The 21,114-nt window shown below is 40.9% G+C and overlaps 3 protein-coding genes across 5 annotated transcripts in view; all 3 read left to right on the forward strand.

Annotated features, from left to right (window-relative positions):
* LOC6506273 (protein aurora borealis) overlaps positions 1-14,832 on the forward strand; it is a 34,949-nt gene extending 20,117 nt beyond the window's left edge. For both annotated transcript variants that reach the window (XM_001958183.4, XM_014909213.3), the window contains 2 exons: positions 6,739-6,775; positions 14,752-14,832. The gene's annotated coding sequence lies outside the window, so the exon portion shown is untranslated. The remainder of the gene's footprint in view (positions 1-6,738; positions 6,776-14,751) is intronic.
* Positions 14,833-15,068: 236 nt separating this feature from the next.
* Positions 15,069-19,955, forward strand: LOC6506274 (protein phosphatase 1 regulatory subunit 16A). 2 transcript variants are annotated; one of them, XM_032454757.2, is made up of 7 exons: positions 15,069-15,480; positions 15,638-16,343; positions 16,434-16,559; positions 16,628-16,703; positions 16,960-17,080; positions 17,150-17,658; positions 18,350-19,955. In XM_032454757.2, the coding sequence occupies exons 1-7, from the start codon at positions 15,335-15,337 to the stop codon at positions 18,904-18,906; spliced, it is 2,241 nt and encodes a 746-aa protein (XP_032310648.1). In that variant the 5' UTR covers positions 15,069-15,334; the 3' UTR covers positions 18,907-19,955. The 2 variants fall into 2 exon arrangements, with proteins under 2 accessions (XP_032310648.1, XP_014764702.1); XM_014909216.3 differs by having other exon boundaries at positions 18,665-19,955.
* A 266-nt stretch (positions 19,956-20,221) lies between these two features.
* On the forward strand, positions 20,222-20,976 carry LOC26514406. Its single transcript, XM_014910130.3, has 3 exons — positions 20,222-20,453; positions 20,508-20,653; positions 20,705-20,976. Exons 1-3 carry the CDS (start codon positions 20,309-20,311, stop codon positions 20,849-20,851), a joined length of 438 nt encoding a protein of 145 aa, XP_014765616.1. The 5' UTR covers positions 20,222-20,308; the 3' UTR covers positions 20,852-20,976.
* The last annotated feature ends 138 nt before the right edge of the window (positions 20,977-21,114 follow it).

Raw genomic sequence — 21,114 nt, forward strand, 5'->3', positions numbered from 1 at the left:
CATATTTTGCTTTGCCCGCATTTTTATTTTTTTCTTCGTTACTTTGGTATAAAGTGGATTTATGCTAATTGTAAGCACCAGAGCCTGGATTTTAGGTTTTATTCAAAGGAAGTTTGGATTTTTTGTGGATTTGTGTTCATCACTCATCTGTTGTTGGTTTTCGCTAATTAGAAGCGTGCCTCAATCGCTGGGCCGAAATTTATGCAGATAAAGTCAGATCTCCATGGGGAAAGTGAAACAAAGAAGAAATTAAAGCATACTTCAAGGCTATTCTTAGCCTGGGGTTAAAGTTTAAGGGTGTATTCCTTTGGATATGGTTTGTCTTTAATTATGTTTGTAGTATTTTTAGCTTTACGTTGGATTAAAGAGCATTATCTTAAGCTTATATGTATATGTTTCAAAATTAATGTTTTCCTAATGCCCTTCTCATGCCCCAACTTTGCTCATTAACATTTCAGGAAGGGAAAACAAAGATAAATTAAATATAAGCACTCCAGGAGCACACACGCCCTTCTGCTCTTGCTCCTGAAATTGCATTTAAACTAAACTGCACACAATGTTTGCGTTGAAATGCTCCCTTTTCTCGAAAACTAAACGCTGTTATGGTTCGTGCTTACAGAATATATTCGCTTCATATTCATATATCTATAAAAATAGCCATTCGTTGCGCTTCATAAAGAACTCGCTTGTTGATTGCAGATTGGCTGGTAGCCAAGTCGAGCCACTTAAACGCTAATGTTCCTCATGTCTGGGTTATTAAAGTTAAGCCAGCCCATTGTTGGGGGGCTTCTTTTTCCATTTTTTTTACTTTCATGGCGATTTACGGGGGCGACATTAAAATGACGGCTCATTCAGTTGATATCTTTCAGAAGATGATCAATAAAGTCAATCCCCAGCAGCCAATTGACAGGTCGTCTTCCACCGAACTTTTTTTTACTCTCCGCCCAGATTTTCATGGCCCTGTGCCATGGGACGAATATTTTTTACGACTTCTGTTTATATAACCAACAACAAAGGGGTGGCCCCCCTCCGGCATGAAAATGATTCCAGAAAAATCATTCGTGTGTAAAAATGGCAAGCAAGTAGAGAGACATTGGCTTAATGGATGCCTTACCCACAAAAGAGGGCCTGTGAACAAAAATGTTGGGCGGGAGATGGCAAAGCCTTTTTGGGATGAGATGAGTTCACCGCATGGAAAATCCATTTATCAAAACGGCGACCAAAGAAAACCGCAAACACATCGCATCATATCGCATCGCACAATTTGGCGCAAAACAAGCAACAATAACACGAAACAAATGATTTAAATTAATCCACTTAACGCCACTTGAACCCATGATTCCTAAAATCCCAAAAATGTATGCTACATATTTTGATAAAAGCCAGGACATATAGGACATCCCATGGTAGATGCCCGAAATGACTGTGGAGGAGTGTAAAATATCAAAAGCCTGAAACGCAAAGTGGACATCGAATGGAAAAGAAATATAGTTCTGAAATAATGGGGAAAATGGGAAAAAAATATGCCACTGCCCACGGCTTGTTGACTGAAATGTTTACTCTGAAAGAAAATGAAAATTAATTAATGAGCGGAAAATAAGACACTTTTGCCCTTAAATATCCTACCTGAAAAGATATTATTCTTTTAAAGCTTAAAAGTAAAAATATTTAAAAAAAATCAGACCAACATTTTTAGCCAATTTCTGAAAAAATGTAGAAAAGCAATCAAGTTCCATCACATGTTATCAGATTTTCGTTATCCTGTTAACCATTATCCTTTGAAAATCAAGAGTGCCTTCGCCCCCAAAAGGGTATTGGCCACAAAAAAGTGGGCTTGAGGGCGTGACATATTGAAAAAGGAAGCCGTAGGAAAAAATATTTCGCAATTTCAATATAAAGCCTGGCGGCATGCTAACGCGGCTAAGGACAATCGTGGGCGGCGGCACGCCTCCAAATGTGGGTCAAACTACACATACCAACGAACTCTGACAATTGTTATTGCATGGAGTGTTCGAGGGGCCCGAGAAGAGGAAAAAAAAACAAGAGGTTGGGGGAAGGTTGTCAACGTAACGACCCCATGCCGACCCGCTTTCGGCCAAGGCGCCGGCAACAGAAGCGGCAATAAAAACAATCGGGTCCTACATATGCTGGACTGCCCACGGCTGGGCTGGCAACCCTGCCACGGGTGGGAGTCGTCGGCGCTTTAAATCGACGCTATCGGCCTTTGGGGTATTTTTTTTACACTCTGCCTGGATGTTTTTGAATTTTAAGGGATTTTATTTAAAATTTAAAAAAAGTTGGCATTTAAAATATAAATATTTGGTTAAGAGATTTTAGGATTGTCACCCTTCTTATAAGGCAAAGCGCCCTTCTCCACGCTTCTCAAAGAGTTTACCTAACCAGACAAAAGATATAAATAAAAAATTGAATATTTTAAATAATAAATTGAGATCAACTAACTATATCCTATAACTGCCATATATTTTAGCCTTCTTTTCTACTTTTATTCTTTAGGAAATAAACCATTTAACAAATTTAGTATTCAGATTTTTTCCGATTTCTTCTTGTTATTTAACTGTTGTGGTGCCAACAGTTTATTGCTGCATCCTTGCAGTTTTCATAGACCCATCCACACATGCCTTTATACACCTCCCCGCTCTCCCCCTCTATCCTTTTTCAGTATCTTCCCTCTCTTACTTACCTGCTCGCCCCGTCTCTGTCTGGCACACGCCTATACAATGAACCCGCACGAATGTGTGCCAGTACGTATACGTTATATTGTGTATTTGCCGGCTGGGCGTGAGCATGTGTTTGTATTCTGCGTGTGTATTTGTGGTCTTCCACACATACTTTTGCAAATTTGTTATTTACAGTTATTTTAGTGCATTGTGCGGCCGTCGGAAGTGGAAATGAAGGAAGTAGCAGGGATCGGATCCCAAGCGCGTTTAAAAAACCCACACAAGCGCCCACAAATGCAGAGAAGAAAAGAAGCCTATTACTTAAATGTATTAGATTTTTATTATTATTAAATAATAAATACATTTTTTAATTTTTATTGGCTTAAAAATTGTTAATACAATTTTAATTTTTTATATAAATATATTAAAAGCTAGAAATTCTATTCTCTCTGCAGAAATATTTACCAACTTAAGCATATATCCCACATTTCTTTCAAGGTGAATTTTCCTGTTTAAAGGAAAAGAAATATTTGGCAGGCACCATGAGAAGGAAATCTCGGCAAAAAAAAAAGACACAAAAATGTCAGAAAGAAAAAAGTGTGGGAGAAATTAAGAAGGGGAGGCAGTTCCAACTTTCTTCGATAGCGTTTCGCAAAAAATTCGCAAACAAGAAGCCACCAAGAAGGCACACACATGCATCCTTCGCATGTTTTTTCTTATTTTATCCTGTTTTTGGTCCAAAGTCCATATGCTCCTTTTCGTTATGGTCGCCATATGCTTTTCACGGCAATTTGGATTCTTGCCCGATAGTTTTTTTTGGTGATAGTCCTTGTAGTCCTTGTAGGAAGTAACATAGAAAATTAAGGTAAAATATGTAGATACTTTAAAAGGTAAATAGAGAAGAGTATTACTATATTTCTTTCAATATATTCTTTGTTAAAGAAACTGTTTCATAAAGCTAATAGGTTCTCCTTCGAAAGGGTATCATAAAAAACTCGTTAAGCTAAATAGAAAGCAAAAAGATAATCGCATGGAATTTTTTATTGTATCTGGCCAGCGTACGTAAGCCGTTAGATAAGTTAAGTATCGAACCGAGAGATAAAAGTGGCTGATAGCTAAGCCAGATAGTGGAGCTGCATAGATAGAAGAACTGAAATGGATTGCTTTTAAATGCAAAATAAATATTCAAAGGCAATGATTGATGGATGATTTGGCAAAGTATTTCATTCACAATCATGTATCATATATATATTTGATACAAACGAGAAAATATTTGAAATGGAGTGAAGCACTCTCGAAAGTCAGTGCCAAAAATAAGTGGCTCGCCCCCGCTGAACTCAATAATTTGATTCAATTACTGGCAACCAATTTGTTGCCGGGGCAGAAATGGCTTTGAAATTGTGATATTTTACACCCGAGAGAATCAAAATCACGGCATGGGGTAAATGGAATATCGAAAATTTATATATTTGTAAACAAATTAAATTGCAAATTGGTGATTATTTTAACGAACTATCGGATTTAAATGCCGACAACCGCAAAATTGATCATAAAATGCATGCCAGTTTATATTGCCATTTTTCCATTGCAGTTTCCCAAAGGCCGCCCACAGATGGCGCAATTACCGAAGACCTTGAAATGAATTTTCCAAATTTTGGCCCAGTACTGTGCAATTGATTGGGGAGTGGGTGAAAAAATTTCCACAACAATTGACAATTTATGCAAATTTTGCAAAAATATGCTCCACATTTATTAAATAATCATATTTTGTAAATTGTGCGAATTATGCGTGAATGATTTTCCGATAATTTACTTACTTTTATGCAAATAGTTATGATTGGAATAAATTTACGAGTTAGTTGCTCATTTAGTTGACCTTTCTCCGGTTTTGATCCTGTTAACTCCGGTTTAAGCCTTCAGTTGTTGCCATTCTCAGGGCCTCATCATCATCATCAAACAACAGAGTCGAATCATAACAGCTCAGAAGGCAGACACAAGCTGGCCGAGCCAAGTCTTTGTTACAACTGGACCGGCAGCTGGCCAATCACACACAAACCCACAAACAAACAAAACCCACTCCGACCCACCCAATTAAGTCGGATCACCAGCCCCACACCGGCCAAAACTGGCACTCCTTGTTGTTGCTACGTGCCACCGTGTGGTGCGGCTTCCTGTGAAGTCTGCCCGTCCATAATAAGCCCACATAAGCTGCTCTTAAACCCCTTCGCTGGTGGAGCCTCAAACGGTGTCTGTCGTAGTACTCGCTTTTAATACAAATTTGCAGCGGTGTGTGTACTCTAAAAAGCCAATTACGTGCCCCAGACTCCGAGTCAGTGCTGGAGAGTATCGGAAGCAGGAAGTGGGATGTACTGATGTATTGGAGCCAAACTGGTCATAACATTTATAAGATCACGTGCTCAATTATTAAGCCACTAAATAAATAAATAGGCGACCACCGACACGTGCCACATCCACCAAAAACCCACACTGACAGTTATGTGACGGTTCGCCCTTCGTCCCTCCAATAAACTTCCTTCCACAAACGCATACCCACGTACAATGAGTGTATATGTGGGTATATGTCCATAAAAAAGAAAAGAAAGAAATTTCATTCATGGGCTCATTACTCATACGCAGTGTTGGCTGGCCCCCGCCAATGACGGCTCTGTTTTGTGGCTTACGTCGTTTAATTAATCACAAGGATAGCTAATAGCAGGATGTAATGGACCGAAAGGGAACATTATTAAAATAAACTTTAATAGTTTATTTAAGCTTATGGCTTTTTTTACTCAAACGCCTCATCTTTAATTATTTCATTGTCATAAAGTCGTACTTTTTATGACGTTTACCACAAAGAAAGTTAAATCCTATTTGAATCCCTGTTGGCACTGTGTGTGGATATGGCTTTTTTGCGAATAATTTATTTCCCCCAAGGTGTTGCGACCTCGTTTATATTGGCTTGATAAAAATCGCGCAATTAGCCGCGTTGATTTTCGCACACAGGACCAACCAGGACCACCCCGGACCGGCATAAACACATACACGTTTATTTTTATAGAACTTTCTATATAGCAGGAGAGGTATAGAGTGAGGATGTGGAAGAACTAGAACGATGAGGTCCTATGTAGGTCTAATTTACGAGCAGGGCGCAAAAATAATTTACTTTCCGAACGCAATGACGGCACGGGGGGTGTGACAATGCTCTTTGGCTGGTTGGGTGGCTCCTAGAGGGGGGATTTGGAGCGTTTAAACGAAGGTGCAAATTAAATCAACATGCATATCCGTTTGACACCGTTTCGCCGAACCTGCTAGCTCATGGTAGCAGGCTACCAGGGTACCAGGGTGGCTGGGTAGCCCACCTGAGAGGCCCACCTGATAGCGCCATTCTTTAAAGGGAATACTATAGCAGGTTCGGGCCCTAATGGAGGTGACTAACGGGGGGCTCTACAAAATGGCGTACACATTGCAAATGACCGAAAAACAGAAAAAAAAAAAACGGCAGCGGGGGAAATGGAAAATGGGAAAACTTTCGGTCATGTGTTGTGTGTCGAGTGTCGAGTGCCGAGTGTGACTGTGTGTATGGTAACCTTGTTTAAAATCTGGGACGCTTAGATAGAACATACTATAGAATAGAAGAATAGGTGGTGGTGGAGCACTTTCCATTTCTCATTTCCCATTTTCGGCACAAGACGGTGGAGGAGGAGGATAAATACTTTTGGCTACCAGTTGCAAGTTGGCTCCAGGGATACTCTGCTCTCAAAGGTCTTGAGTTACCTTTTACCTTTTTTTGTTTGAGGTTTTTTGAAGAAAAACAAGGAAACTGCATTAAGGATTTCCCCCTTGAAAAAAAGGTGCTAAAAATGCAAATATGGTAGAAAAGGAAAAAGGAAAATCTGACGTGCGACACGTTGGCAGTGTTATGGGCACTAATAATGACTGATGGGCTTTTTGGCTTTAAAGAGTGGGGACTAGGGATGGTTAATCTTAATGTTGATTAAAAAACTTTTTAAACTTTTTCCCAAATCATTTTTTAATCATTTTAAATTTCTTTTCATTTCAGGTACAAATTAAATTGAAGGCATATTTTAACATCTATGGTAATTTTTATGGTTAAAATAAATGTACTTTGTTAATCCCATTAATGTCTGACATAATCCGCTCACAACTTCTCACATTTCCCGGTTTTCCCGCAAAACCTTTTAATATTTTCCACGCATTTTAAATAACCAACTAATATTGTTAATAGCCAGGGCCACAAACGGAATAAAAAGAGTTGGCAAACAATTTTTTTTTTACCCTATTTCCTCGCATATGCCAAAAATATTAAGTGAAAAAAGGGAAAAAGCCAAGCCAAGAGCTGGGGGGGAGGGAGTGACGAGGTGACGATGATGATGTGAGAGCCTGACACTCGCTTAAATAAAAGATTTTTTAATTAAAAATATTTCACCTGCAAAGTAGAAAAAAATGGGTGAAAACGAGAGAAAAAAAAGGAGAAGCGTCGACACAATTTTCCTCTTTGCGCTCGCATAAATAAATGCAACCACGCGCAAGAACAGCGCCAGCAACAACAATAGCAGGAACAGGAAATAATACACATGAAGAAAATATTATTAAAAATAAATACATAAAAAATATAAAATTATCTTAGCTTACTTAGTCAAAAGGATAATGTAACAAGCAGTGAGGCTAGTATCCTGGTTATGGGGTTTGAAATCTAAAGATCGAATCAAGGCAGGAACATTAAATTAAATAAATAAATATATAAGAAAAATATAATAAAAATATATTTTATAATTAATTTAATTTTTTATAAATATTATCACTCACTTTTTCGCTCACTGTACCAATACAAAACACCAACAAACATAAAGAGCAATTTAACAACAAAGACACGTGCGAAATGGTCAGAGGGGGCCGGGGCGTCGGAAAAGTTGGCGCGGCAAGTGGCAAGAGGGGCGAAGCGGGTCCTACCTTTAAAAATGGGCGGGATGGCGGTATGGCGGTATGGCGGCAGTGGGTCAACGAAATGAAAATAAGCCGCGGGCGTAAATATAAATAAATAAATGAACGGGCCAAGCAGGCGGCGAGCAACAGAAAGGAAGGGGGAGAGCCTGCGGCATGCCACTTGCGAGGTGAAAAGGACCGGGGGGAGCGGTAAATGGAAACGGGGCAAGGGGCAGTAATTAAACCGATACGCAAACAATTCAACTGTAGGTGGTGCTTTAAGGTCATCAAGACCGCAATGACAGCGAAAAAAAAATAAAAAAAAAGAACAAAAAAGTGTCAAAGGGCGTCGAAGGGGGCGTGCACCAGGTGGACAAAATGGGCGGGATCATAGCAAGTCGGAATATTAATTAAAAAGGATATTATTGTTGACCAACCGGGTATCCTTCTGGGTATAAATAAATTTCTTTAAAAATAGGTTTTATTTTTTTATGTTAATTGCCATTCAAAAGGTTACATAAATAATATTAAAAATGTGGGATTCTAGAGGGTTAAATTAATTACTTAATGGCTTTTATTATAAGCTTAAATTGTACTATTTTTGTAACTAATAAAATCAATTATTAAGCACAAAAATAAAAATGAATTAAACCCCAGATCTGCAGGGTATTTATAAGGAAATAAATGAAACAATAAGGCATCAGCGACACTTCGTTAAGCCGGTCAAGAAAAATTACAGAAATGATGGCGCGGGAAGCTTAAATAAAAATGAAATGAACGAAATGAGCAAGGATCAGAGCAAGGACAACGTGCCACGTCATGCTGACAGTGGGCGGATGGCGCTGGGAATCCTTCTCTCTCACATACATATGTACAGAAAATACATACATGTGTCATCAGTAAACTTGATTGAGTAGGGGTGGGGCGGGGGCGTAGGTGGGGGTGGCAGGAGGCAGGAGGCAGGGCTGGGGGGTCTTAACACAACGACGTGCTAAATTTTGAAAGATGACCAAGGCTTCTGTTAAATTGTGCACGCCAGTTGGCCGGTTGACTGCTTCACATCGAAAGGCACTGAAAAAAATTATAAATTATTCAAATTAATAAGAGAGTAGTAGCTGGTATTATAATGTATTACTTTTAAATAAAATTTAAAGTCTTCTTAATCATTAAAAATTAATTAAATTTAAATTTAAAAACTTCAAACATTTCTCTCAGTGCCTAATGGCGTGAATGGACCACATCCAGAGCTTAGAGTGTAGAGGGCAGTGCTGCGAACGAAATGAACACATCACAGCCGGGCCAAATGGGATACACAGCACTCCATGATAATCAGTTGTGGACACTTTCCCTCCGAACGAGTGGGTGGGTGTTGGGGACTGGAAGTGGGGGACCAGGGACTAGCACCAATGTGGCAAGTTAGTCCGGCAGTTTTTAGATGGTAATATTTACTCACTGCTTATGCATATTCTACTGCAAATTATCTTGGCCCAGCAGGAAGTTATAGTTGCAGAGGCATTTTCGTAGCATACATTTCTGGGCACTGGGCACTGCACTTTCCAAAACAATTAGGAACCTAGAACTTTGTAAATTAAATTCTGTAGAAGCTTCACACAGTCTTTATTGTTTTAAATCCTTTTGTTTAAATGGGATAAAGGATTCAATAAATTAAATTATTTGTAAGCCAGTGAGATTTGAAAATGAGAGATGAAATGTGGCATTAAATTATCATCAGATAGCTTAACAAAGCACTTTAAATTATTCCAATTAAATGGAGTAGATTTGTTTGTTTTTTTAACCGACAGTTGCTCATATTTCTGTTCAAAATAAAATCACTTTTCAGTTGTAAATTAATTTCGCAAAGCTCGACAATGACAACAAAGACAGAGGGATACATTTCAGTTTACAGGTGATTTGCGGAAATTATGAAAATGAAAAAGCAATTGAAAAATAGTTGTAGTTCCTGTGCAGTCCAACCAGGCAAGCTGCCAGAGTGTGGTTACAACCATCCTGCTCCCTTATGAAATTCCACAAAAATACGCCACAAGCCACTAAAAGCACTCGTTCTGGGACAATATTCTGTTGGCAGCTCAACTCCGGCAAGAACCGACAAATACCCATTCCTTGGAGCCATTCATTTCAACTCATTTCAAATCTCATGTGAAGTCCCCTCATTATTTTGTGTCCCTGCTACTAAGCATTATTTTTGTGTCGCTTATGGTAAGCGGCTTGGCTCTGCTTTCTGTCCTGTTTGCCACTCCTCCCGAGCCCTTCGGGTTGACATGGCCCTGTCCATTTGGCCCAGTCACTGAAAGTTACCGTTCGCTGTCTCCTTTGGGACCTGTGCCAGAGATTCTCAAAAAAAAAAAGGAGAAAAAACTAAAAAAAGTAAAGGGAAAAATCGGTAAACGCAAACGAACTTTAACTGGCACAAAATACACCTGTGACCCCGTTAGAGAGTAACGCAGCAGGCAATGCAGACAAATCGGCACAGAAATTTAATTTGCATGGGGCATGGGGTATGGGATGGGGAGGTCCTCGTCCTGCCACCCTTTTGAATCATGGGCAAAATGGGCGTCGGACCGGCCGCGCAGAGTCAACAAAGCGGAAGCAACAAAGTTGGAAGCAAAATTCGCATTTTCCCAGTCTCGGTTGGCGTTGAATCGGTCCCAAATCGACTCGAATTTCAACCCGTCTCATCCTCGATGCCTCCAACCAGGCTCCTGACCTGGCCCGAGACTTGGCTCACCCGGCTCACGTGCAATCGCTTTATTTGATTTTCATTTTTGGGGCCAAACACAACAGCAACAGAAGCAACATGGCAGTGGCAATGGCAGTTCCAAAAAGGCAGCCTGATTTAAGGGTTATTCATGGTAGAGACAAAACTCCATATACCCTAATAGTTAAATTGAGTTTTGAATTTATTTTTTGATAAAAATAAAATGGATAATAATATTGTTAAATTATATTAGGGCTGCCGCCAAGAGTATTGTCTTAAAATAACTCTTTTCCAGCTAAAATATATTGGTTTTCCTTCACTTGTCAAAGGACTTTAAGGCCTACCCATGTTAAACTAACAATAAAACATGTTCAGAGTTGATTTATCTTTAGGAAAGGGTTCTTTCCAGGACGAAATGTCCTTCGGATGAATTATTTTAAAGTGTTTTATGGGAATTGGGGTCAGTTTCTCAAGCTAAGGTGAATTTTTAAGTTCAATCTTAAAGACAGATTCGGATTACTATTTAACAAAAAAATAGGTTAAAATATAGAGGTCCTTATTAGGGAATTCTTGCCAAGAAACTCTGGAAGCAAACACCCTTTATTAAAGGGTATAACCACTAAGGCAGTAACTATAATTTTCATTACCCTTTCGTGCCTGTGTTTATGCATCTGTGCTTGTGCTTTCTGTTCTGAATTTTTATTTTTTGGCACACTTTCTGGCCGAAACATCGGCCCATGCCGAAGCCCAGTCAGTGGCAGACATTGCAATGGCCTCGCAATGAAACACTTGGGCACCGGTTAAGGCAAACATCCTGCCACCCGGCATCCGCATTCTCATCCTTCATCCACCCAGTCCTGCCAGTCCTCCCTCCAGCCCAGTCCCACCCACTTATAACGGGTGCTAATGCACTTGCACTCAGTGCAAGCACATAATTCGCTGCCCTCGAGCACACATGCGAGAGCAGCCGACACTCGAGCAGCCACCACAAGTACAGTACGACCCGACACCCACTCCACCAGCGCCACCGCCACCTGGCCCTCCTCGGTCTACAGTGGCTGCTAATTAAGCGGAACTTCAACGGTTCGATGGCCATAAACTATAAACTACAAACTATAAGGTCAAATAATGAGCAAAGTGTTAGCCGAGGGTGTGTTTGTTGGCTGGATATTTTTAATTGCAATTTATACTGACGTCGAAAAGTGAAAATTATTACGAAAAACTGACGTGGGGGGAGAGCTAATTATAATCCTGCCAGAAGGTTCTTAAATGATTACAGGTAAAAGGATAGAAAACATGTGGGAGTTATGGACTCTCATACATTGTAGCTTCGAGGAAGTCCAGGTTTTAAAGTGAATTATTTTTTATTTATTCCACCAATCCATCCTGAAAAGCTTCAAGAACTTTAATAAAAATTGGAATTTCTTTAAAAAGGATGGCCTACTTAGTCCTCACTGTTTCGCCATCTAACTGCGGCATCTCTGCAGCTGGTTGTGGCACTGAGGCACTCATTAGAAGTGGAATGCCTCGGCCGCTGGCCGTTGGCTTGTCAGATTTCGTCGCCAGCCAGATTTCGTTCATCCCCTGACCTACCCAAACGGATGCTGCCCGGAAGGTGTTTTTTGTTGAGCCTTTGGTATTGTTCTTGTTTTTTTTGTTGCTATTATTGTTGTTGTTGTTGTTGGTGTCTTATGTTGCGCATTGCGCCTGTCTAGTGCCATTCATTTGTGTTGCCCCCTTCAGTTCCTCACTGCCCTGGGCCACTTGTCAACCCCTTAAGGTCACTGTGGTTTTCGTCACTTGCCTTGATGTTTGTCCGAAAGCGAAAAAAAACAAGAAAGGAAAGCTAACTTCGAGCGGAGCCGAAGTTTATATACCCTTGCAGTTCAGTCGCAGTCCGCTAGGTGGCGCCACGCATCTTATATTATTAGATATGTAGCGGATCGTATATAGTTGGCCGATCCTTATGAAATTTGGCATATCGATTTATTTTGCCAAAAGAGTAATCTGTACCAAATCCCATCTTTCTAACTTAAAAAACATCAAAGTTATGCCAATTTCGATCGTTCTATGACAGCTATAGGATATAGTCGGCCGATCCTTATGAAATTTTGCACACAAGATTTTTTAGTCAAATATAACATGTGTGGAAAGTCCCAACCCTCTAACTTAAAAAACACCAAAGTTATGGCATTTCCGATCAATCAGTTATATGGCAGCTATAGGATATAGTCGACCGATCCCGGCCGTTCCGACTTATATACTGCCTGCAAAGGAAAGAAGGGTGTGTGCAAAGTTTCAACTCGATAGCTTTAAAACTGAGAGACTAGTTTGCGTAGAAACGGACAGACGGACAGACGGAGAGACGGACATGCTCATATCGACTCAGGAGGTGATCCTGATCAAGAATATATATACTTTATAGGGTCGGAGATGTCTCCTTCACTGCGTTGCACACTTTTGACCAAAATTATAATACCCTCTGCAAGGGTATAAAAAATCATAAAAGCGAGTGAATAAATTGCTTTAAGTGTATTTGAGTGGGGATTTTGTGCTGAGCTTTCTTTATCTTAACGGTTAAAAGGCATCCATTTGAGTCATAAATTATTTGCTTTTGCACTTTGCTCATTAAATAGTTGCATAAATATCGGGCTTAAAGCGAGGCGTGCAAAATTAGTAACACGAACGTTGAGGCACGCACTGAAAGAGACGGCCTGATTGAGGGCAGAAAGAGACAGAGACAGAGACAGACAGAGATACAGGGCCTGACTGACCGCAGAGATAACACGCATACGCCATGATGTACGAGGGGTATCTTCGGGTAATAGTAGGGCGGATACCCCATTGTTATTCCTTTAGTTATGGATAGTTGTTTTTGCAGTCATGTTATCGACAATTTTTGGGACACATTGTGGCACACACACACACCCACTCACACACTTGAACATTTTCGTTGTCACGTAGGATGGAAAATCCTTTTGTAATGCAACTGGCAAAACTCATAAATGAACATTTCCTTAATGGCTGCAATTTCCATCCATCCACTTCAAGGATATCCTAGTGCCGTAGCAGGATGCCGAGCAGTTCCAATCGATATTCGATTAAAATTGTTCATTTAATGCCTATTACAGCTGCCGCATGAAACATGAAAGCGACAAAAATGCATACAAATTATGTATGTTTGTAGTCACACATGCATGGAATACTTTCCAAGGCAAAAAATAATTGCAATTTTCAATCGCAGTCTATGATAATGAACTCAATATTTCCCATTAAATAGAGATTGATACAGATTGCTCAGTTTCTCGAATAAAAGGATATCGAGTGGAGGATAAATGGAGTTTACTGAGAAAATATTTAATGACACAGGTGGATGATTGATTGTTGGCTTAACAAATGTTTCACATCCTTTTGCGGATGAAATTGAGCTTGAGAATGGCAATTGTTTCGTGTGTGAAATGACTTGATTCTGCAAGGATAACAGGGAGGAAACTGTAACATAATATCCGAGCAATTTGTAACACTACCAACATGTACAGTTGAATTCAGAGAATTTCTTTTATTTTTTAAAGAATTATATTCACATTCAATCATGTACCTTAGTACCTTAGAGGGCATTCTAAATTAGCGACTTAGTAGCTGAGTGCTTTTTACGTAGCAAGAGTCCTTTAAAAGCCAATGGCTTTCGCTGATGTTCCGCAGTACTGAAGTCCACTTAGCAATTCCCTTTACTAGCCACTCTAGGATAAGACACATGAACAGGATCAACCTGGCTGCACATGAGATTGGGCTTGTGGCCTGGCGGCGAGTGTGGAAGAACTTAACTCGATGATGGCTGCCTGGCATGCAATTTCCACAAAGCACTGGCTAAAACTTATTTAAAGCATTGGCCGGGCCATCGATGACAGGTCGGGCAGCCAAGGAGGGGTTAAGAGCCAAGGACACATGCGTCATCAGCATTATACTTACACTTCAACGCACCCAAAAAAGAAACCATTACGAAAGTAAAGTCTTCGACTACATCAAAGTAGGAATACTCTTGGGGAAATGGGAAACTTTTTGATTATAAATTGCTTTCTTTTTTTAGATATTAAGTTTTGGTATTAAATTTTTGTTATAATTGGTAGATTGATAGACTTGTTTCTAAACCTTAAAATAATAGTGTAGAAACTAGTCTGACGTCTGATAAAAAAGGGAATGATACTTGGAGCTTCTGGAACATTGGATCCATTAACTCAATTGCCCTGACCTCACTGTGGAATCATTTATCATGCTTGAATTTATCGGGCAGCTAGATTCAAGACTTGGGGGCTTTTTAGTTTACAGTTCAGCGATGCTTCATGAAAACTATGCAATTTTATGGAATTTTATATTTATTTTATTTTGGTTTTTCTTGGATTTTCGTCCTTGCAGGGCCATCGCATAGTTGCTGAGCAGTGAGAGTGAGCTTCGGCAAATATCAACAGCTGGGGGAAAGCAAATCATAAGTAAACACAAAAGGACAGGAACCGACAACCGCACAGGACGAAGGATAAACGTGGTAGTTGCCATGAGAGCAGCCTCGGGTGTTGGCCACGACTAGCGGAAGGTGGACGAGGAGAGGAGGAGCAACTACTGTTGCAACATCTGCAGCAGCAGCTACAGCTGCCACGAACAACGAGCTACCAGAGCAACCAGCAACGAGTCACGAGCAACAACGAGGGCACAACAATAAGAACCGCCAGAGACAACACCCGCAATCAAATCAAATTCAAAGATGCAAATTACAATTTGCATACAAATGCATACAAACTACAACTGCAACAGCAACAGCATCAGCAACTGCAACAGCATCTGCAACAGCATCTGCCACAACAAAAGCACAAACAACATTTCTCACAACAAAAGCGCCGCAAATTGTCGTCAAATGCTATAAAATTGTTGAGAATAATTGTAAAGCACATTTGCAAACATATCACTGAGCGGGTGTAGGGTTCAAAGCCACAACTAACTCACCATGATCAAGGGCATTTTAATCCAGCGGAAGAGCCAGGAGGATGCCAGCTACACCAAGCAGCTCAAGATGGAGCACGCCGATCTGGTGGCCGAGATGCAGACGGTGGAGAGCCTGCCCACCCACGAGCGCCTCCAGCTGGCCCGACTGTAAGTATAAATTATCTCAAGTATATGTCTGGCTTATCCAAGTCACTATATATATATGGGAGTGCCTTAAACAAAGTCCTGCCTTTCCTGTGATGTTGTGCTCCCTTTGGGAATTCCAAGACATTAATCCAATATTCCGCTTCCTTTCCTTTTCCAGACGACGTGCTCAGCAGCTGAAGCTGGCCAGGCAGAAGGAGAAGGAGTGGGCCAAGTTGCAGCGGGCGAAGGGCAATTCCGCCGGCGGTGGCAGCGGCGGAAGCGGGGTGCTGGGAAACAATTTGATGAACGGGAATGCGGATACCACGCACCACTTCCGGCATGCCAACGGATCGGGGACGGTGAGCGGAAGACGGCACATTTCCTTCGAGAACAGCGTGGTGCTGCTGGAGGCGGCGTCCAGGAACGACATGCCCGAGGTGGCGGCCCTGCTCCAGCACGGAATCACGCCAGATGCGGCCAACGAGGACGGGCTGACGGCGATGCACCAGGCCTGCATCGACAACAACGTGGAGATGCTCCAGCTGCTGCTCGAGTACGGAGCGAATGTGGATGCCCAGGACAGTGACAAGTGGACGCCGTTGCACGCCGCCGCCACCTGCGGCCATCTAGAGCTAGTCCGCATTCTCATCCGGCACGGAGCCAATCTCTTGGCCGTCAACACCGATGGCAACATGCCCTACGACCTTTGCGACGACGAGAACACCCTGGACTTTATCGAGGGCGAGATGGCGCAAAGGGGCGTCACCCAGGAGCTTATCGACGAGACGCGCTCCTCCACAGAGCGCATCATGCTGCGCGACCTCATGGAGCTGGCACGCACTGGAGGGGACTTGGAGGAACCGGATTACCAGTGTGCCACCCCGGTGAGTAAGCAAATTCTGGGTCTTATATCCTTTTTGTTTATCCAAGTTATTTTCTCTTTAAATAATAACTATTTTGGTAATGATTTTCAGCTCCACATAGCCGCTGCCAATGGCTATGCCCGGGTGGTTGAGTTCTTGCTGGAGCAGCACGTCAACGTGGATGCCATGGACAAGGATCTGTGGACACCGGTGCACGCTGCCGCCTGTTGGGGACATGTAAGTGAACCCAAGGTGACCATAAAAAATGGCACACAATTTACAAAATATTCCTTCCCCCCTTTCAGCTCGAGGTGCTGGAAATGTTGGCCCAATGCGGTGCTGATTTAAATGTTCGCAACAAGGACGACGAGACGCCGTCAGGTGAGAATGTGAAAGGAAACCAAGGAAATCCTTGCACGGGGAAATAAACATGAATATGAAATTGAGCCATAAATTCTTTCTAATGTTAACATATAGCATAGAATTGAATATTTGATTCGTTTTGACTAAAGAGTTGAAATAACATCCTGTTGGGAGGAAGTGAAAGCATTTAAATGAAAATAAATATGACTATGAATGACTATGATTTTATAAGCATATGCTAGCTTTTTATTTACATATTTATTTCCATTTATAGATATCTGTGAAGATCCTGAAATCAGGGAACGAATCGAGCAACTGAAAACGGAGCAGGAAAGCAAACGACTTGCTGAAGCGCAGCGGAGGCGGGTTCGACGCTCGCAGAGTAACAACACCAGGTGACCCCCACTGGATACCCATAAAGAGTGAACCATTTAAATGAAAAATAATCTCTTCTCGTCTAACAGAGCCCAGTCGGTGCGTCGCACTAGCTTGCGGGACAAAACGCTGACAACCAAAAAGGATGCTGTTGAGGAGACCCGCCTACGTCTGCAGGCCCAGGAGGCAACGGCATCGGACACCTCTGCCGTGAGTGGCGGAGATCCCCTGACCAATGGCTATGGCTATGGCAACAATAACGGCGAGAAGCGACCCTCGACTGGCAGCTCGAACGGCCAACTGCTGCCCCACTCCAAGTCCGCCGATGCGCTGGACAATGCGATGGTTTCATCATCGTCCGCCGCATTGACGGCGACAGCCACACATTCCTATCAGCCGCGTCGTCCGCCGGATGGCCGGGAGAACGATGAGCTATTCCTGAAAGCCGGCGCCGTGGGCGACATGCAGCGGGCCACCTCAGCGGCGGCTGTGATCCTGACGGAGAAGGGCACGGCGGCTAGTGCCGAGGCCGTCCAAATTCAATCGTCCAAAGAGGCTGCCAACGGCAAGATCAATGTCCAAGTCACCGTTTTAGTGGGTAAGTTCCCAATTACTCTGGCCACGTGTCAGGCTTGCTTCCGCTTGTGCCACTCACCCGAAATCACCACCCATCCGCCCATCCAATTCATTTGAAAGAGTCCTCAAGGAGCGTCAGTGTATCGCAGAGAGTCCTGCTTAAGAGCCGCTCTGTCCCCGTGTCAGTGTCAATGTTTAATGTTTATTTAACGACTCTACTAAAATGGAAATGAAAATACTTCCAGCAAGAAAGCAGAGCTAACAGCATGCATAGAACTGGAGGTATCCTGTAAAAAGGATATCTCTGATTAGTATTTATTTTTTTTTACTTATCTAAGTACTAATCAGGGGTTACTTGTCTTAAGTAAATAATTAAAAATGATCTAGGCAATGGAAGGATATCTTTCAATGACAGACTTAAGCATGATTGTGAATATATATTTTGTTTGTAGCATGCAACATCCTTCACAACTGGGCAAGGGGTATTATAGAAAACTTAACCCTCAGAGAGAAAAAAGTTAAATAACATTTGCTTGTTTTTGTTTCATTCTTTATTTTTTGTTGTTGTGGCTCGTATCGCCCGTTTTGTGTCGTCTGCCTGCCGCCCAATGCCACTGCCACCGCCACCGCCACCGCCTGCCTGCATCATCATCATCATTGACAAACAAACAAACAAAAAACCATTTCGCACACCACACACACCCACACCCCAGACACAAACAGCACACACCATCATCAGCAACAGCAGCAGCAACATCACCAACAACAGCTTCAGCAACACGCCATGCTGTTGCAGCAACATCTCCACCCCCAACAGCAGCACCAACAGCTACAGCAGCAACACATCGCCTTAGATGGCTATAGTGCCACATTGTCCAATTTGAAGAAGCAACGCTCGCTCTCCCGCACCGCCAATGTACTCAATAATTTCGAATTGTCATCATCCCAAGCCACTAGCCTAGCCAATTCAATGCCAATTGTTGCTGCCACAGCGACGACAGCAACAACTATTAATGGTTCTGTTTTAGGAGCCGGCGGCAACAACAACAACAACATCAGTACCAGCAACAACAATAACAACGGAGCAACAGCCCCCATCTCAACACAACCCCTGGGAGGAATGGGAATGGGAATGGGTCCTGGCAGTCTAATATCCGATTACGAGGTATCCTCACCAGCGAGCAGTTCGGTGAACAAGTTCAGCGGTATCACCGGTGATGTGGTCAGCGATAGCACCAGTTCCAGTCGCAAGTGCTGTGTCCTGATGTAAGGATGCTGAAATAAAATATATCTAGATAGAAATTAGCCGCATTAGAATCACAGGGTATTAAACCAAGATGTCGAGATGGATGGAGACTCTGTCCACTCAGTAGGAGTAGGAGGAGACTATTATTGTCATGGGAATGTGTAAGCAAGAAAAAGTGTCTTTTTTAGAGTATTCGGAATTCAGTGAGAATTGTAAATGTTTAAAACAAAAGTCGTTACAGTAGATGCATGTTGGTTTAAACAAAACACAAAACAAACAAAAAGCAAAAAAGAGGAGTTCAATTATGTGAACTACCAGTACGGCTCAAAGTCGTTGCATTTTCCTAGCAAATGATACACTACACACACAACAAATTATACTATAAAAATTTATATATATATATACAAGCATATGTATACATTTTAAAAATTATTGAATAAACTAAATGTGAGCAGTTTACCTTTAGCTAATATATGTAAAATCAAAATCAAAATCAAGAAAAACAAAAACACAAAGCATCAAAAATATTTATACAGAAATGTTAAGTACTTTTGTTAATTAATTTGTGCTTGGAGTGCATCGAGAATAGTTGTGGTTCAGTGTGTGTGCGTGAGAAAACCAAAACAGGCAAAGTATTATGCAACAAGTATGAAATATTTAACTAAATATATGATAGCAAAATTATAGTTGAAACGAAAACAGCAAATGCAAAGCAATGAAATGAAATGAAATGCAAAGCACTTGAAGCAATTTCCCATAATAAGTGTCTAGACGTGAAGTTTATGCCAGACAGCATTAGAATTTTGCTTTGTTCGATCTGGATTTATTTTTGTAAGACAGCAAATATTTTGCTAAAAACTAAATTGAGTTTTTCGCAAAAAAAAAAAACAAACAAACATGATAATTTGTATTATTTATGTAGGAACTATATTTGTAAATAGACACAATTCCAAAATATGAAGATGAAAAAAACTTAAAATACAACGCGCAATTAGCAGATGAGACTTTTTCGATTTAATTGTCAAGGCATTAGCTGAACGTTTTGTAAAATAAAAGTGAAAATACGAAATATATCCTACAGTTTTGTTTTATTTAAAAATGGCGCCAATATCAAAATGGCGACAATATCAAAATGGCGACAATAACAAAATGGCGTAAGAGTCGTATCCCGTTTTTGAAAACCAGAGAATGATTCTTAATTGATTTATTTTGATAAATAATCCTAAAAAAAGTAAAAAGTTTTAAATAAATATTTTGTTTCAAATTAAAATTGAATTTTGTATTTACAAATAATTTTAATATTTAAAAAGATATCGATAAATTTTTCGATAAGAGCCCAAGTTGGCAGCTCCGTCAATCAGCTGTAGGGTTGTTTATATTTTTAACCGGAGTTTTCGGTTTATTCTTTTTAGAATATTTGAATTAAATGGATTCCTTGCTTAATTATCGTTATAGTTTAGTGGCTGGGGCTTTTGCTGCCGGAGGTAGCTTTTTTGGGAAGCTACCAAGTCATCTCAAGGCTCAAAAGTTTTTAAATTTGTCTGACAGCTTTTCAGATTCCTCGTATTTGGGCAAGTATCTGGTTAATAGTTGATAATTCTTTGATTAAAACTATTTTTACATAGGAACTGGATTGGTGCAAGTATTACCATTGGTCTTAATGGTGATTTGCAATGTTTCCAATTTGCGATGCTTTTTGAAAGCTCTCCAAATGACGGAGCAAACATTAACCTGTGTTGTTCTAACTGCCGCCTCCAATTACATCTTATCGGTGGGTGCTTCTTGAAATAGTCCACCACATTATGTCTAATATATTGTTTAGTTTATTTTGGGGGCTCTAGTCTACCAAGAGCCACTGACGGCGTTATCTGGCGTTGGAATAACTCTCATTGTGGCGGGTCTTTGGTTCCTTTGCGATGGCGGGGAAGCTGCGGAAGCCAAGAAAAAGGACTCTAACAAAGAAAATTAGCATATGAAAATATACTTTAGTTTAAGAATAGTTTAAAAGCCCTAATGAAGTAGAAAACTAAGGAACTTTTTTATATTTTGTTTAATGTATGTACGCTTTTGCAAATACATAGTTGAACTACGATAGTTCTTTCCTTTTATAATGCACATTAGCATGCATGCTTCTTCAATTGTGTAGTGTTAATTACAACTATTATTTTCGTATGTGGGTTTTGTATTTGTTGCTTTTGTGTGTAAAAGTTTTGGCAGAACAAAAAAAATTGT

Source organism: Drosophila ananassae, chromosome 2R (genome assembly GCF_017639315.1).
Source record: "Drosophila ananassae strain 14024-0371.13 chromosome 2R, ASM1763931v2, whole genome shotgun sequence".
In the NCBI taxonomy this organism is placed as follows: domain Eukaryota; kingdom Metazoa; phylum Arthropoda; class Insecta; order Diptera; family Drosophilidae; genus Drosophila; species Drosophila ananassae.